The sequence below is a fragment of the Lipotes vexillifer genome, unplaced genomic scaffold (genome assembly GCF_000442215.2).
Source record: "Lipotes vexillifer unplaced genomic scaffold, Lipotes_vexillifer_v1.1 scaffold756, whole genome shotgun sequence".
In the NCBI taxonomy this organism is placed as follows: domain Eukaryota; kingdom Metazoa; phylum Chordata; class Mammalia; order Artiodactyla; family Lipotidae; genus Lipotes; species Lipotes vexillifer.
The window spans coordinates 1,112,028-1,130,290 of record NW_006773042.1 but is presented as its reverse complement, the minus strand read 5'-3'; the positions used below and the strand labels follow the sequence as shown (position 1 = coordinate 1,130,290).

General features: G+C 36.1%; 1 protein-coding gene across 2 annotated transcripts in view; it reads left to right on the top strand.

Annotated features, from left to right (window-relative positions):
• CENPW (centromere protein W) overlaps nucleotides 1-12,229 on the top strand; it is a 13,474-nt gene extending 1,245 nt beyond the window's left edge. Inside the window, exons 2-3 of one of the 2 annotated variants that reach the window (XM_007447967.1) lie at nucleotides 10,237-10,350; nucleotides 12,203-12,229. In XM_007447967.1, coding sequence (XP_007448029.1) covers nucleotides 10,237-10,350; nucleotides 12,203-12,229 — 141 coding nt within the window. Of the gene's footprint in view, nucleotides 1-10,236; nucleotides 10,355-12,202 lie in introns of those variants that run through there. The other variant, XM_007447968.1, reaches the window with a different exon arrangement.
• Nucleotides 12,230-18,263: the final 6,034 nt, after the last annotated feature.

Sequence of the window (18,263 nt, the reverse complement as noted above, 5' to 3'; positions counted from 1 at the left end):
CCCCCCCCCCCCGCCCCGCCTCTTTTCTCTACAGCCTCTGCCAGCTCTCTACTGCCTCCCCTAATTTTAGGGTTTCTATTTTTAATAAATTACTATAGAATTGTCTTCACTTTTCCTTTCTCTGAGCCAAAATAACTTTTTTTTCCTTGGAAAAGTAGCCCTTCTAATATCTCCTGTCCTTTTTTGTTCCTTTTTTAGACCCTATAAGAAAAGAAAATATATACTGTTTTATTACCCTCCTTCCCCCAAGGTGGTGATTAAGGTGGCACAAGTGAGCTGTATTAAAGTGAAATTGATTTTCAAAAGAATTTTAGGTAATTTATTCTGAAGTTTTCACTGGTGCTGGGGTTCTCTCAATAAAAGGAGGGGGGAGGAAATGTACCTGCTCTAGAATCTAGGAGACTACCAGCTTGTGTAGATTGTTGGGCAGAAATTTCTCAAGTAGTCAGATTCTTCCCACGTCCACACTTGCCTGCCCCAAGTGATCCCTGGACAGGAGGACTCTATTGTGGAGTGGGATCCAGGTGGTACAGGAAAGAAGGGGAGGTGAGATACTAAGCATTTGCACTGGTAGGGGAATGGAAGTTCTTTATGCTACCGTCTATTACTAGATTGTATGCTTGTCTTTGGCTTTCATTATTTCTCCTTCACCATCTTGTATATGTCATGCATCACTCTGGTTTCTTTACTTATGGTTTTCTGCTTGCCATTGGTACTTAATTATCTTACTCAGCAGGTGTCCCACATCATCCATACACTTCTCTACAATTAAGGTAGCCTGTTTTTTTTCCTGAACTTTGATAGCCATAAGAGTTTACATTATACAGTTTAGCTACTGGGACCCTGACACTATTCTCTAAGTTTTATATGTCAGTGTTGTCTCCCAGTGCGGTATGCAGCTTCTTAAGGCGAAGGAACCACACATAGCTCCTTTTATGTCTTCCATTATCTTTAACACAGAACTAATCTACTTTTATGATGTCTTTGCATAAGATATTTCTTCTGTTTGAAGATGTCCTCACTCCACTCCGCTTCTCAAACTTCAGTTATTTCAAAATTCAGTTCAAATGCCTGTTATTCGGTGAAGCCTTCCTTCCTGGTATTAGAAAGCATCAACCTTACCTTCCAATATCATCTACTGTCACACATTTGTCTTTAATTAGGTTTCATTCTCCCATGGGACTGGGAAATTTGAATTGGGAACTTATTGTATTCCTGGTGTTTAGCATAATACCTTGAATATTCTGAGTGTACAGTTAAAGTTGGGAGTGATGATGACTATATGTGGATTGATATTTCTAACATTTTACTTATAACTTCCTTGTGTTACTTCATATTCTTCTGCACTGGCTTTTTATTGTTGTTTTATTTTATGACTTATTTGATTGTGTATCACCAGGGCCAATACTGATGAGTGTATGTTAATCTAAAATTGTTCGGCTTTCTTGTGACTCAGTTTTTAGATTTATCACTAAGGAATATTGTGCAAATATCTGGGTACTTACAGTTTATGTAAAACTCAGAAGTGCTGTGAGGAAGTGGGGAGGAAGTCAGGCTGGCCCAGTCTTTTGGTCACCTGAGACTGTCAAATGGATACCTCTTTGTAAATTATCTTTTGGTTTACCTTTCAAGCAAGCTGATTTTTTATTTTTCCAAAGTGTAAGTTCTTGATGCAATGGCTTTCAGGATTGAATGTCTAGCTGAAACCATAAAATTTGATTTTGTTCTGACCCTTTTAATTTAAACCTTAGTGCACTTGAGTGACACCACTCAATTAACTGTTTTATTACAGAGAAATAGGTTGTTTAAAAAAAAATTCTGACATTAAAGAAAAGTAATATTAATTCAGTATCTATGGTTCATGCCCATGAAGAGTAAAGGACTCAAGCCTCAAAATAGAGTGTGGTTTATTTGGGATTGGCTAAAAAAATTTTTTGCCTAATTTGGGGAGGTATGGATGGATCTTTTGTTTATGCAGTAATAATTGACTACCTACTTCATATTGGGCCATGGGCTAAAGGTCACTGGGGATATAATGTCTGGGAAGATAGACATGGTTTAGCCCTTATAATACATTGAAGAAGACAGGTGAGAAATTGCTGCCTAATGTATGTAGTATGTATAGTGATAAGTTCAGGGTGCCATGGATCTATATAACCTTACATATTGGGAGGAATTGGGCTTTTTAGAGAAGTCTGTAAACCACTAGCATGGCTGTAGGCAAACTTGTATTTGAATACTGAAGTTCAAAAGACCTAGTATAGAACTGAAAGTTGGGAAAGGTGAGAGATGAAATTAGAAAAGCCTAGTCAAGTGGGGTTTAGTATTAAGGAATTTGGAATTTTTCATGAGGCATCTGGAAGATATTTAGCTTTAGAAGTAGAAAATACAGATTAACGGAGGAAATTGAGCCATGTTATGGAGTACTTTTGTTGCAGAAGGAAATGGTATATCATTGGAAGTTTAAAGAAATTTTGAATGACATTGTGTAATGTAAAGAATCAGGATTGGGTGATTTAACTCAGAGTTCTTGTGAGAATTAAACAAGAAAGTGCATCAAAAAAGTACCAAAAGAATACCTTCTTCCATAGGTTCTTTATCATGTTAAATTTGAATCCCCAAATTCCTCTGCTTGCGCCAAATATCACTAAAATATTCTTAAACATCTATAACAATCCACTAAAGATTTCTGCATAATAATTTAAAGCACCACATTACCTATTTATTTAACATTTGGTGAACTGTTGGGGAGAGTTAAGTATTGTGTGTTTTTCTTTAATTTTATTTTTTTATACAGCAAGTTCTTATTAGCTATCAGTTTTATACATATTAGTGTATATATGTCAATCCCAATCTCCCAGTTCATCGCCGCCCCCACTTTCCCCTCTTGGTGTCCATACATTTGTTCTCTACATCTGTGTCTCTATTTCTGCCTTGCAAACTGGTTCATCTGTACTATTTTTCTAGTTTCCAAATATATGCATTAATATACAATATTTGTTCTTCTCTTTCTGACTTACCTCATTCTGTATGACAGTCTCTAGGTCCATCCATGTCTCTACAGATGACCCAGTTTCATTCCCTTTGATGGCTGGGTAATATTCCATTGTATATATGTACCACATCTTCTTTATCCATTCGTCTGTTGGTGGGCATTTAGGTTGCTTCCATGACCTGGCTGTTGTTTTTTGTTTGTTTGTTTTTGTTTTTGTTTTTTTGTGGTACATGGGCCTCACTGCTGTGGCCTCTCCCCTTGTGGAGCACAGGCTCCAGACGTGCAGGCTCAGCGGCCATGGCTCATGGGCTCAGCCGCTCTGCAGCATGTGGGATATTCCTGGACCGGCGCACGAACCCGTGTCCCCTGCATCGGCAGGCGGACTCTCAACCACTGCACCACCAGGGGAGCCCCATGACCTGGCTGTTTTAAACAGTGCTGCAATGATCATTGGGGTGCATGTGTCTTTTTGAATTATGTTTTTCTCTGGGTATATGCCCAGTAGTGAGATTGCTGGGTCATATCGTAATTCTATTTTTAGTTTTTTACGAAACCTCCATACTGTTCTCCATAGTGGCTGTATCAATTTGCATTCCCACCAACAATGCAAGAGGGTTCCCTTTTCTTTACACCCTCTCCAACATTTATTGTTTGTAGATTTTCTGATGATGCCCATTCTAACTGGTGTGAGGTGATACCTCATTGTGGTTTTGATTTGCATTTCTCTAATAATTAGTGATGTTGAGCATCTTTTCATGTGCCTCTTGGCCATCTGTTTCTCTTCTTCGGAGAGATGTCTATTTAGGTCTACTGCCCATTTTTAAAATTTTTTAAATTTTTTTGTGGTACGTGGGCCTCTCACTGTTGTGGCCTCTCCCGTTGCAGAGTACAGGCTCCAGACGCGCAGGCTCAATGGCCATGGCTCACGGGCCCAGCCGCTCCGCAGCACGTGGGATCTTCCCAGACCAGGGAACGACCCCATGTCCCCTGCATCGGCAGGCAGACTCTCAACCACTGTGCCACCAGGGAAGCCCTACTGCCCATTTTTTGATTGGGTTGCTTGTTTTTTTTAATATTGAGCTGCATGAGCTGTTTATATATTATGGAGATTAATCCTTTGTCCGGTGATTCGTTTGCAAGTATTTTCTCCCATTCTGAGGGTTGTCTTTTCAACTTGTTTATAGTTTCCTTTGCTGTGCAAAAGCTTTTAAGTTTCATTAGGTCCCATTTGTTTATTATTGTTTTGATTTCCATTACTCTAGGAGGTGGGTCAAAAAAGATCTTGCTTTGATTTATGTCAAAGGGTGTTCTTCCTATGGTTTCCTCTAAGAGTTTTTTTTTTTTTTTTTTTTTTTGCTGTTTGCGGGCCTCTCACTGCTGTGGCCTCTCCCGTTGCAGAGTACAGTCTCCGGACGCGTGGGCTCAGTGGCCATGGCTCATGGGCCCAGCTGCTCCGTTTCACGTGGGACCTTCCCAGACCGGGGCATGAACCTGTGTCCCCTGCATCGGCAGGTGGACTCTCAACCACTGCACCACCAGGGAAGCCCTCCTCTAAGAGTTTTATAGTGTCTGGTCTGGTATTACATTTAGGTCTTTAATCCATTTTGAGTTTACTTTTGTGTATAGTGTTAGGGAGTGTTCTAATTTCATTCTTTTACATGTAGCTGTCCAGTTTTCCCAGCACCACTTATTGAAGAGACTGTCTTTTCTCCATTGTATCTCCTGGCCTCCTTTCTCATAGATTAGTTGACCATAGGTGCATGGGTTTATCTCCGGGCTTTCTATCCTGTTCCCTTGATCTGTATTTCTCTTTTTGTTTCAGTACCATACTGTTTTGATTACTGTAGTTTTGTAGTATAGTGTGACATCAGGGAGTCTAATTCCTCCACCTCCATTTTTTTCCCTCAAGATTGCTGTGACTATTTGGGCTCTTTTGTGTCTCCATACACATTTTAAGATTCTTTGTTCTAGTTCTGTAAAAAAAAAAAAAAAAAAAAAATGCCATTGGTAATTTGATAAGGATTGCATCGAATCTGTAGATTGCTTTGGGTAGTATAGTCATTTTCACAATATTGATTCTTCCAATCTAAGAACATGGTATATCTCCCCATCTGTTTGTGTCATCTTTGATTTCTTTCATTAGTGTCTTACAGTTTTCTGAGGACAGGTTTTTACCTCCTTAGGTAGCTTTATTCCTAGGTATTTTATTCTTTTTGTTGCATTGGCGAAGGGGATTGTTTCCTTAATTTCTCTTTCTGATCTTTTGTTGTTAGTGTATAGGAATGCAAGAGATTTCTGTGCATTAATTTTGTGTCCTGCAACTTTACCAAATGCATTGATTAGCTCTAGTAGTTTTCTGGTAGCATCTTTAGGATTCTCTGTGTATAGTATCATGTCATCTGCAAACAGTGACAGCTTTACTTCTTCTTTTCCAATTTGGGTTCCTTTTATTTTTTTTTCTTCTCTGATTGCTGTGGTTAAAACTTCCAAAACTATGTTGAATAATTGTGGTGAGAGTGGACAACCTTGTCTTGTTCCTGATCTTCGATGAAATGGTTTCACTTTTTCACTGTTGAGAATGATGTTTGCTGTGGGTTTGTCATATATGGCCTTTATGATGTTGAGGTAGGTTCCCTCTATGCCCACTTTCTGGAGAGTTTTTATTATAAATGGATGTTGAATTTCGTCAGAAGCTTTTTCTGCATCTTTTGAGATGATCATATGGTTTTTATTCTTCTATTTGTTAATATGGTGTATCACATTGATTCTTTATTGAAGAATTCTTGAATCCCTTGGATAAATCCCACTTGATCATGGTGTATGATCCTTTTAATGTGTTGCTGGATTCTATTTGCTAGGATTTTTGCATCTATATTCATCAGTGATATTGGTCTGTAATTTTCCTTTTTTGTTGTATCTTTGTCTGGTTTTGGTATCAGGGTGATGGTGACCTCGTACAATGAGTCTGGGAATCTTCCTTCCTGTGCAATTTTTTGGAAGAGTTTGAGAAGGATGGGTGTTAGCTCTTCTCTAAATGTTTGATAGAATTCACCTGTGAAGCCATCTGGTCCTGGACTTTTGTTTGTTGGAAGACGTTTAATCACTGTTTCAATTTAATTACTTGTGATGGGTCTGTTTATATTTTCTGTTTCTTCCTGGTTCAATCTTGGAAGGTTATACCTTTCTAAGAATTTGTCCATTTCTTCCAGATTGTCCATTTTATTGGCATAGATTTGCTTGCAGTAGTCTCTTAGGATGCTTTGTATTTTCATGGTGTCCGTTGTAACTTCTCCTTGTTCATTTCTAATTTTATTGATTTGAGTCCTCTCCCTCTTGATGAGTCTGGCTAAAGGTTTATCAATTTTGTTTATCTTCTCAAAGAACCAGCTTTTAGTTTTATTGATCTTTGTTATTGTTTTCTTTCTACTTCATTTATTTCTGCTCTGATCTTTATGATTTCTTTCCTCCTACTAACTTTGGGTTTTGTTTGTTCTTCTTTCTCTAGTTCCTTTAGGTGTAAGTTTAGATTGTTTATTTGAGAATTTTCTTGTTTCTTGACATAGGATTGTATTGCTATAAACTTCTCTCTTAGAACTGCTTTTGCTGCATCCCATAGGTTTTGGATTGTCATGTTTTTGTTGTCATTTGTCTCTAGGTATTTTTTGATTTCCTCTTTGATTTATTTAGTGACCTGTTGGTTATTTAGTAACATATTGTTTAGCCTCCATGTGTTTGTGTTTTTTATGGTTTTTCCCCTGTAATTGATTTCTAATCTCATAGCGTGGTGGTCGTAAAGGATGCTTGATATGATTTCAATTTTCTTAAATTTGCTGAGGCTTGATTTGTGACCCAAGCTGTGATGTATCCTGGAGAATGTTCTGTGTGCACTTGAGAAGCAAGTGTAATGTGCTGTTTTTGGATGGAATAAATATCAGTTTATTTATTATAAATACGATAAATATTCTTATAAATACCATTTTAATCTGGTTGGTCTGTTGTGTCATTTAAAGCTTATGTTTCCTTATTAATTTTCTGTCTGGATGGTCTGTCCATTGGTGTAGGTGAGGTGTTAAAGTCCCCCACTATTATTGTGTTACTGTTGATTTCCTCTTTTATAGCTGTTAGCAGTTGCCTTATGTATTGAGGTGCTCCTCTGTTGGGTGCATATATATTTATAATTGTTATATCTTCTTCTTGAATTGATCTCTTGATCATTATTTAGTGTCCTTGTCTCTTGCAACATTCTTTATTTTAAAGTCTGTTTTATCTGATATGAGTATTGCTACTCCAGCTTTCTTTTGATATCCATTTGCATGTAATACCTTTTTCTGTCACCTCACTTTCAGTCTGTTTGTGTCTCTAGGTCTGAAGTGGGTCTCTTGTAGACAGTATATATATGGGTCTTGTTTTTGTATCCATTCAGCGAGCCTGTGTCTTTTGGTTGGAGCATTTAATCCTTTTACAGTTAAGGTAATTATTGATATGTATGTTCCTATTACCATTTTCTTAATTTTTTTGAGTTTTTTTTTTGTTGGTCCTTTTCTTGTGTTTCCACTTAGAGAAGTTCCTTTAGCATTTGTTGTAGAGCTTGGTTTGGTCGGGCTGAATTCTCTTAGCTTTCCCTTTTCTGTGAAGATTTAACTTCTCCATCGAATCTGAATGAGATCCTTGCTGGGTAGAGTAATCTTGGTTGTAGCTTTTTCTTTTTTCCGTTCATCACTTTAAATATATCGTGCCACTCTCTTCTGGCTTGTAGAGTTTCTGCTGAGAAATCAGCTGTTAACCTTATGGGAGTCCCCTTGCATATTATTTGCTGTTTTTCCCTTGTTGCCTTTAATAATTTTTCATTGTCTTTAATTTGTGTCAGTTAGATTACTGTGTGTCTCAGCATGTTTCTTTTTGGGTTTATCCTGCCTGGGAGTCTCTGTGCTTCCTGGATTTGGGTGACTATTTGCTTTCCCATGTTAGGGAAGTTTTCCAGTATAATCTCTTCAAATATTTTCTCGGGTCCTTCCTCTCTCTCTTCTCCCTCTTGAACCCGTATAGTGTGAATGTTGGTGTGTTTAATGTTGTCCCAGAGGTCTCTTAGGCTGTCTTCATTTCTCTTCATTTTTTTTCCTTTATTCTGTTCCATGGCAGTGAATTCCCCCATTCTTTTTCCAGGTCACTTATCTGTTCTTCTGCCTCAATTATTCTGGTATTTATTCCTTCTAGTGTATTTTTCATTTCAGTTATGGTGTTGTTCATCTCTGTTTGTTTGTTCTTTAATTCTTCTAGGTGTTTGTTCTTTAATTCTTCTAAACCTTTGTTAAACATTTCTTGCATCTTCTCGATCTTTGCCTCCATTCTTTGTCCGAGGTCCTGGCTCATCTTCACTATCGTTATTCTGAATTCTTTTTTGGAAGATTGCCTATCTCCACTTCATTTAATTGTTTTTCTGGGGTTTTATCTTGTTCCTTCATCTGGTACATAGTCCTCTGCCTTTTCATTTTGTCTCTCTTTCTGTGAATGTGGTTTTCATTCCACAGTCTGCAGGATTTTAGTTTCTTCCTTCTGCCAAGTGTTATGTATTAATTAATTCTCATTGCAAAGAGTGTGTACTATTATATAAATTATCAAATAAATTATATGTTAAAGAGACTATCTAATTGGACCTAGGTTGTTAGTGACTTCAGGCACATGGCAGAAGCAATGGATAGAGATGTTACCAGTAATGTAAATAAAAGAGCAGTAGATGTAATGCTAGAGGGAGAAATGAGATAGGAGTGCAACTCACTTTACATTCTCTGTTGCTTGGGTTCGAGCTCTACTTTAACTGTTTTCAAGCTATATATATATGCTTATAGAATGAGTAGCCCTTTTGTGTTAGGGTAGTGAATTTTGAGTAAAATATTTAGCAAAATGTACCTATTGAAATAGGTTAAATAATGATATATGTACACATATATTATGGTATATGTATATGTTTTGCTAATATGTAGAAGTTGTTTCTATAAGAATATGCAAGAAGCTGGCAACCATAGTTTACTGGGGGATGATGTGGAAGAGAGACTTACTTTTGTCAGTCTATCCTTTTGCAGACTTTTTGCTTTGTATTTTGAAATACCTATTGGTTCACAAGAAGTGGCAAAAATAGTAGAGAATTCCCCTTACCTTTTTCACAGCTTCCCACAATGCTAATATCTTATATAACTACAGTTCTTTGTGGACTTTGGAATTTTGTACTGTCTGCTTATTTTATGTAGTTTAAGGCTACTTTTTAAGAAATTTTAAGATTATTAATAGTAGATACGATTATTTTGATGTTGGAAGACAAGTAACTTGACCTTTGTATATAAATGCAATAAACTTTTAAAATTTCAATTATTAACATGTTTTTAATTAGATATTTCAAATTAAATATCTGGTTACAAAATCTTTATACCTTGGATTGTAGAATGAGAGATGACTAGCTTTAAATAGAATATTTGATATGTTTTTTTAATTTTGGGGAAATTTTAAATTACACTGAAAACTTAAATTTAGTTGGAATGGGAAACAGGAATATTTTTTCTTAATAGGGAGCTACCTATGTTTTGATATAATGATCCTTTAGAGTAATGTTATTGTCTATGGCCTTTGGTTAGCTTTACATGGACTTGTTTCATGTATTGTAATAACTAAGTCTCTTTTTTATGGAATCTTAAGATGGACATATATTAAACTGAATTCTGTTACTTTAAATAACGGTTAATTGATGTAATCGCAGTAGTAAATAGTACAGCATTAAAATTGGGGATATTCTTTTTATTTTTTAAATTTCTTATAAATTTGTTTATTTTTACTTATTTATTATTTTTGGCTGTGTTGGGTCTTCATAGCTGCACACGGCTTTCTCTAGTTGCCACGAGTGGGGGCTACTCTTTGTTGTGGTACGTGGGCTTCTCACTGCAGTGGCTTCTCTTGTTGCGGAACACGGGCTATAGAGTGTGCGGGCTTCAGTAGATGCAGTGCGTGGGCTCAGTAGTTGTGGCTCGTGGGCTGTAGAGTGCAGGCTCAGTAGTTGTGGCTCACGGGCTTCGTTGCTCCACAGCATGTGGGATCTTCCCAGACCAGGGCTCGAACTCGTGTCCCCTGCATTGGCAGGTGGATTCTTAACCACTGCTCCACCAGGGAAGCCCGGAGATATTCTTTTTAAAAGTCATTATTTCAAAACATCAGTGTTTGAGCTTAAAAATCCTTTTGTATTTTCTCTTTTAAAGGTGCATCTGAACTGTTTACTCTTTGTTCATCGATTAGCAGAAGAGGCTCGGACAAATGCTTGTGAGAATAAGTGTGGAGTCATTAAAAAGGAGCATGTACTGGCTGCAGCAAAGGTAAGATTTGAATTTCTTTTCTTGAGCACAGTTGCCTTAAAACACCACCTAGTTCGTCACCTCTGCCTGGTTTAGATTCCTTATTCAGTTTTGTTGACTGAGTTGATGCTTGGCTTTTCACCGGTTTTAATTAGAGTTATGTTTTTTTTATTATGTATATTATGGATTTCTGATGGAAATATTCATGGCCATTGCCTTATTGCCATTTAGGGGAAAATAAGTGTTTGACTGCTAATCTGTAGGATATGCAGTAGCCTATATATAGCTGAGGTTTATTACATTGAAATTTATCAAAACTTTCTTCTTGATCATTTTAAGTTTACCTAATGATTTTTCTACATTTGTTTTGAGATTTGAGTGACTTCTGAATCATATTGCTTATATAAGCAGAGAAGATTGCTTCTTACTGATATTTCTGTATAATGTAATAGTATGATGCCTAGGGCAGAGTTTTTTCCATATATGTTTCCAAGATTATTTTCACTTGATGTTAATAGATGCCCCAATATAAAAGGCTTCTGGGGTCAGATAAGTTTATATAACCTAACATACTATACCTCCTTGAATAGTCATAGTGTTACGTATAGAGAGCTTGTTTCTGTAAGAATATGCAAGAAATTGGCACATGGTTGACTGGAGGATAACGTGTGAGAGAGACTTATTTTTGACAGTTTACCTCTTTATAGGCTCTTTTTGTTTAACATTTAATATTTTTGAAATAATTATAGACTCACAGAAGGTGCAAAAATAGTGTAGAGTTCCACTGTACCTTTTATCCAACTTCCCACAACGGTAACGTCTTTATATAACTATAGTTATGTAAAGTTATGAAAGGTTATGAGAAATATACCAGTAATTTGTTGAACTCTGTTTAATTTAGTATTTTGTAAATTTGGGTGTATAATATACTTAGAATTTTGTAAATTCATTTGAGTACATAGTATTCTTTGGCAGTCCCTATACTAACTTCTTGTAGAACAGAGAAGTACTGGCCTAGGTTATAAACCTATTTGGTGACCTCTGTGGAAGCCTAGAAATGGGCATGCCTTGGCATTTTTTAAGGGGCTTTAAATTCTCTTACAACTATAAACATTTCAACGTTTCTGTACTATTAAAGTTGATATAAGTGCTTTCTGCAGGTAAAGCAAGGCTTAAGAACTTGAAGAGTGTATGTGTGTGTCTTAAATTTAGGGTTGGTTTGTTTTTATTAATTTATAAGTGTACTTACCTAAAAGTAGGTAAGTTCTTTAAAATATTTTTGGATATCTTCTGGTCTCTAATGTTCCTTGTCTTTTACAACTTAAGATCTCATTTTGTTTAAAATGAGATTAAAAATTATCTTAAAAATTATCTACCTAACAAGCTTTTCAGCTTGAGATGACTAGTCTTGGTCTCTGATATAATTCCAGCCTAAAGACAAGAAATTTGGTGTTGCAGCGGATTTGTATTGCTTTATAGTTGTTAAATGCCTGATTCATAATAGGATTTTCAAGTTTTGGAACATTCCTTAACTCCCCGAATTACTAAATTGTCTATAAACCTCAAGTTGGGAGCCATTAATCTGTACACTTTTGGCACAGTTGAAGAAATTAACATCTAGAAGTGACTATTATAAAACCAGATTTTGAGAATCTAGGCATGTTTCACATTCTTTGAGAGAATTACTATTACTATTTTAGAGAAGTCTAAAACCGTTTATAAGGAAAAAGATTCCCTAATCACATTCCAAATTGGGTTTTATAAATTCAGAGACTTGCATACTATACACATAGGACTTTTCAACTTTTTGTTGAGGAATTGTGTTTTATCTGGCATAGGTATAATATGAATCTTCATTTTCTCCCCCTCACAGGTAATTCTAAAGAAGAGCAGAGGTTAGAAGTCAAAGAACACATTTTTGAAAATTATATGATGTATTATGTTAGGTGGTAACAGATTGTGAAAGCACTTTTTATATAGCAGATAATATTGTGTATTAAAATATTGGCTAGCTGAAGGATGTGTGTGTTTGTATGTTTTTTACTGGTATTGAAATGTCTCAAGTATACACATAGAACTATATAAGCTTTGTTTTTGAGGAATTGTTTCATTTTAAGTGGGCTTTAGTTCATTCTACTTCCCTTTTTGTTGGTATTGCAGATGTTTTACATATCAAAAATGAAATCTTAGTGTGTGAAGTAGCTTGGAGAGATGTATTTCTTTTTTTTTTTATTTATTTTATTTTTTTGCGGTACGCGGGCCTCTCACTGTTGTGGCCTCTCCCGTTGCGGAGCACAGGCTCCGGACGCGCAGGCTCCGCAGCCATGGCTCACGGGCCCAGCCGCTCCGCGGCATGTGGGATCCTCCCGGACCGGGGCACGAACCGGTGTCCCCTGCATCGGCAGGCGGACTCTCAACCACTGCGCCACCAGGGAAGCCCGAGATGTATTTCTTAGAATTAAGTTTATAAGTATTTAGATTTAGCCACAGTTAACTATGGAATCAATTTAATCTCTGAAGGAAGACAATGTGCAGTCAAATCTAGGTGTATTTTAAATATTTTAACTGTTTAATGCTTTTGCATAAGCAATGCAGTCTACTTTTATTTAGGCCAGTAGTGTAATAATGTAATTTCTCAACTAAAAACACCAGCAGGGTGTTTTCAAAAACCCATTTCCCTCCAAAACCAAAAAAAAAAAAAAAATACAGAGCAAATTGACGTATTTTCTTCAAGTCACACAGATTTAATAGATGGGTATTTGTTTCCCCCCAAGAAATTTTTTAGAAGTTTGTCGCATATCATCTAATAGTTGTGTTTTTAACTTTTTATTTTGAAATAATTATAGATTGCAACTTGAAGTTGCAAAAGTAGTACAGAGAGTTCCACATGTACTCTATATCCAGTTTTCTCCCAGTGCCTACATCTTAAATAATTACAGTACAATATCAAAACCAGGAATTTGACTTGGTACAGTGTGTGTATAATTCTGTACCATTTTAGTACATTTGGAGATCTGTGTAACCACCACTACAGTCAAGATACAGAATTATTTCATCATCACAGACTTCTCCATCATGCTGTTCTTTTATAAATTACGCCCAGCTCCCCACGTCCACTGCACACACAACACTCCCCTTCCTATTTCCACCATCCCTAAGCCGTGGCAACCACTAAACTGTTCTCCATGTCTATAATTTTGCCATTGAGATGCAATCATACAGGTTATGACTTTTGGGAATTTGCTTTTTTCACTCAGCATAACTCTCTTGATCCTCCAGGTTGTTGGATGTAGCAATTTGTTCCTTTTTATTACTGAGTTGTCATATTCCATGGTATTTATGTACCACAGTTTGTACAACTATTTACTCATTGAGGGATATTTTGATTATTTCTAGTTTTTGGCTATCACAAATAAAGCTGTTGTGAACAGTTGTGTACCAGTTTTTATACAGGTTTCATTTCTCTGGGTTAAATGCCCAGGAATGTGATTGCTGGGTTTAATGGTAAGTATGTGTTTAGTTTTTCAAAAAGAAATGGCCAAAGTATTTTGCAGAGTGGTGTACCATTTTGTATTCCCATTAGCAGTTTGTGAGAGTCATTTTTTCCTCCTCATGAACATTTGGTATTATTTTTTATCTTAGCTGTTCTGCTATGAATGTCTAATCATGGTTTTTAATTTACATTTCCCTAATGGCTATTGATGTTGCACATATTTTCATATGTTTGTCATCCATTTTTTCTCTTTAGTAAAATGTTTCTTCATTTCTTTTGCCCATTTTCTATTTGTTTTTCTAATGTTGAATTTTGAGAGTTTTCTAGGTATAGGTCTTTGGTCAGACATGTGGGTTGCAAATATTTTCTTCTATTCTGTAGCTTGCCTTTTATCCTTTAACAGTATCTTTCGAAGGTCAATGATTTTCACTTTTGATGAGGTCCAATTTATTTTTTATTTATTTATTTTCATGCTGTTGGTGTCAGGTTTAAGAACTCTTCACCAAGCCCTACATCTTATAGATTTTCTCCTGTTCATCTTGTTTATGGTTTCCTTTGCTGTGCAAAAGCTTTGAAGTTTCATTAGGTCCCATTTGTTTATTTTTGTCTTTATTTCCATTTCTCTAGGAGGTGGGTCAAAAAGGATCTTGCTGTGATTTATGTCATAGAGTGTTCTGCCTATGTTTTCCTCTACGAGTTTTATAGTGTCTGGCCTTACATTTAGGTCTTTAATCCATTTTGAGTTTATTTTTGTGTATGATGTTACGGAGTGTTCTAATTTCATTCTTTTACATGTAGCTGTCCAGTTTTCTGAGCACCACTTATTGAAGAGGCTGTCTTTTCTCCATTGTATATTCTTGCCTCCTTTATCAAAGATAAGGTGACCATATGTGTGTGGGTTTATCTCTGGGCTTTCTATCCTGTTCCATTGATATATATTTCTGTTTTTGTGCCAGTACCATACTGTCTTGATTACTGTAGCTTTGTAGTATAGCCTGAAGTCTGGGAGCCTGATTCCTCCAGCTCCGTTTTTCTTTCTTAAGATTGCTTTGGCTATTCGGGGTCTTCTGTGTTTCCATACAGATTGTGAAATTTTTTGTTTTAGTTCTGTGAAAAATGCCATTGGTAGTTTGATAGGGATTGCACTGAACCTGTAGATTGCTTTGGATAGTACAGTCATTTTCACGATGTTGATTCTTCCAATCCAAGAACATAGTATATCTCTCCCTCTGTTTGTATCATCTTTAATTTCTTTCATCAGTGTGTTATAGTTTTCTGCATACAGGTCTTTTTTCTCCTTAGGTAGGTTTATTCCTAGGTATTATTCTTCTTGTTGCAATGGTAAATGGGAGTGTTTCCTTAATTTCTCTTTGAGATTTTTCATCATTAGTGTATAGGAATGCAAGAGATTTCTGTGAAGTCACTTTGTATCTTGTTACTTTACCAGATTCATTGATTAGCTCTAGTAGTTTTCTGGTAGCATCTTTAGGATTCTCTATGTATAGTATCATGTCATATGCAAACAGTGACAGTTTTACTTCTTCTTTTCCAATTTCGATTCCTTTTATTTCTTTTTCATCTCTGATTGCTGTGGCTAAAACTTCCAAAACTATGTTGACTAATAGTGGAGGAAGTGGGCAACCTTGTCTTGTTCCTGATCTTAGTGGAAATGGTTTCAGTTTCTCACCATTGAGAATGATGTTGGCTGTGGGTATGTCATATATGGCCTTTATTATGTTGAGGTTACTTCCGTCTATGTCTACTTTCTGGAGAGTTTTTATTATAAATGGGTTTTGAATTTTGTCAGAAGCTTTTTCTGCATCTATTGAGATGATCATATGGTTTTTATTCTTCACTTTGTTAATATGGTGTATCACATTGATTTGTGTATATTGAAGAATCCTTGCATTCCTCAATAAAGTGGGATAAAACCACTTGATCATGGTGTATGATCCTTTTAATGTGCTGTTGGATTCTGTTTGCTAGTATTTTGTTGAGGATTTTTGCATCTGTGTTCATCAGTGATATTGGACTGTAGGTTTCTTTTTTTTCTTTTTTTTTTGGTGACATCTCTGTCTGGTTTTGGTATCACAGTGATGGTGGCCTCGTAGAATGAGTTTGGGAGTGTTCCTCCCTCTGCTATATTTTGGAAGAGTTTGAGAAGGATAGTTGTTAGCTTTTCTTTAAATGTTTGATAGAATTCACCTGTGAAGCCATCCGTTCCTGGGTTTTTGTTTTTTGGAAGATTTTTAATCAAAGTTTCAATTTCAGTGCTTGTGATGGGTCTGTTTATATTTTCTGTTTCTTCCTGGTTCAATCTTGGAAGGTTATACCTTTCTAAGAATTTGTCCATTTCTTCCAGGTTGTCCATTTTATTGGCATAGAGTTGCTTGTAGTAATCTCTCGTGATCCTTTGTTTTTCTGCAGTATCAGTTGTTACTTCTCGTTTTTCATTTCTAATTCTGTTGATTTGAGTTTTCTCCCTTTTTTTCTTGATGAGTCTGGCTAACGGTTTATCAATTTTTATCTTGTCAAAGAACCAGCTTTTAGTTTTATTGATCTTTGCTATTGTTTCCTTCATTTCTTTTTCATTTATTTCTGATCTGATATTTATGATTTCTTTCCTTCTGCTAACTTTGGGTTTTGTTGTTGTTGTTGTTGTTCTTTCTCTAATTGATTTAGGTGTAAGGTTAGGTTGTTTATTTCAGATTTTTCTTGTTTCTTGAGGTAGCAGTGTATTGCTATCAACTTCCCTCTTAGAACTGCTTTTGCTGCATCCGTAGTGTTTGGGTTGTCATGGTTTCATTGTCATTTGTTTCTATTTTTTTTTTTTTTTTTTTTTTTTTTTTTTTTGCGGTACGCGGGCCTCTCACTGTTGTGGCCTTCCCCGTTGTGGAGCACAGGATGCGGACGCGCAGGCTCACTGGCTCACGGGCCCAGCCGCTCCGCAGCATGTGGGATCTTCCTGGACCGGGGCACAAACCCGTGTCCCCTGCATTGGTAGACAGACTTTCAACCACTGCGCCACCAAGGAAGCCCGGGGCTGCAGTTTTTATCTGGTGTTTGGTTGGAATAAAGTGGTTATTGTCTGAAAATGTTTTGTCTTGTTAGGATGCCCCTTGTTCTTTGGTTAGAGTAGATTTGGGGTGGTGCTTTTGTTTTCCCCCTCTTTTCTGTGGCCATTGGCATTTCTAAGTTGCCAGCTTTTCTAGTATCCAGTCTGATATAGGAAAAAAAAACAAAAAGAAAACCCAGGGAGCGCAACACTGTATTTTTCCTTTGGTCCTAAGTTTGTAGCTAGTCCCTCTGTCTTGACTTATTTTACATATATATATATATATATATATATATATATATAAAATATGTTTACTCTATCTTCTTGAAAATAGGAGTCCTAATTGTTATTTAAGTAAAGACTTCAATGAAGTTACCAATAGCTAAGTAAAATATTTTGTTCTTAATAAATATTATGAATGGAGAAAAATTCATCTGCTTGAAAATTTCCACATAAAATGATCTCATTAACCCCAGTGCCAGTTTGGAATTTGTCAAAGTTTTATTGTATACCTTTGACCCTGATGAATGCCAGAATACCCAAAAGTACTGCTTTATGTGGTTGGTAGATAGGCTTGAGAATGCTAATTAATGATTCGCAAATCCATTTAGATTTATTTTGGATATAATCCCACCTAGAATTTTAATATTAGAATAGATAATTGTTAATATCATTGATATTTAAATCATTGTTTGTTAGGTAAATCAGAATTTTGTCCTGCTTAACTTGTAATTTGTGTTCTGGTTTCCTCAGAGTTTTGAAGTATTCTGAAAAGTGCCCAACATGGAGTTCGCTCTTGATTTTATTTAATGATTATATGTTGAATAAAATCATTTTTTTGGAATTACATAATTATAATTGTTTAGCATAATTTGGAAATATTATAAAATGAGAGTTCTAGGATATCCTATTATAAGGAGATTGAGTTTCTTGAAATGCACTTACAAAATAATTTCCCTTTGAGATTAACTGAAACTTTTTTCTTTTGAAAATGGGGTCCTCCAACTGTTAAGCAGCTTTGGCTTGCTCCTTTTGATATTCTTTATTTTGGAAAATGCCTCAGCCCTTCCCAGCATTATTTATTTTCCTCTGTTGTACTGTCTGGTGTGCATTGACAATGTGGAAACCTACCACTAGCTTGAAGTAGGAATTTATCTTACACATTTAAAAAAAAATGTGCCTAGCAACCAGTACATAGTTGACTAGCATTTCTCTTCCTGTATTGTCCAGCACATGGCTTGGAGCACATAAGTTCTTTGAAGGAACATATCACATTTTATAATATAAATTAGTGGGAAATTGTATTTGTCCTCCTATTCATTTGGGGGGGAACATATCTTTTTCAGGTACATTTATAGTTCTTTGAATGCCTTCCACTTCACATGT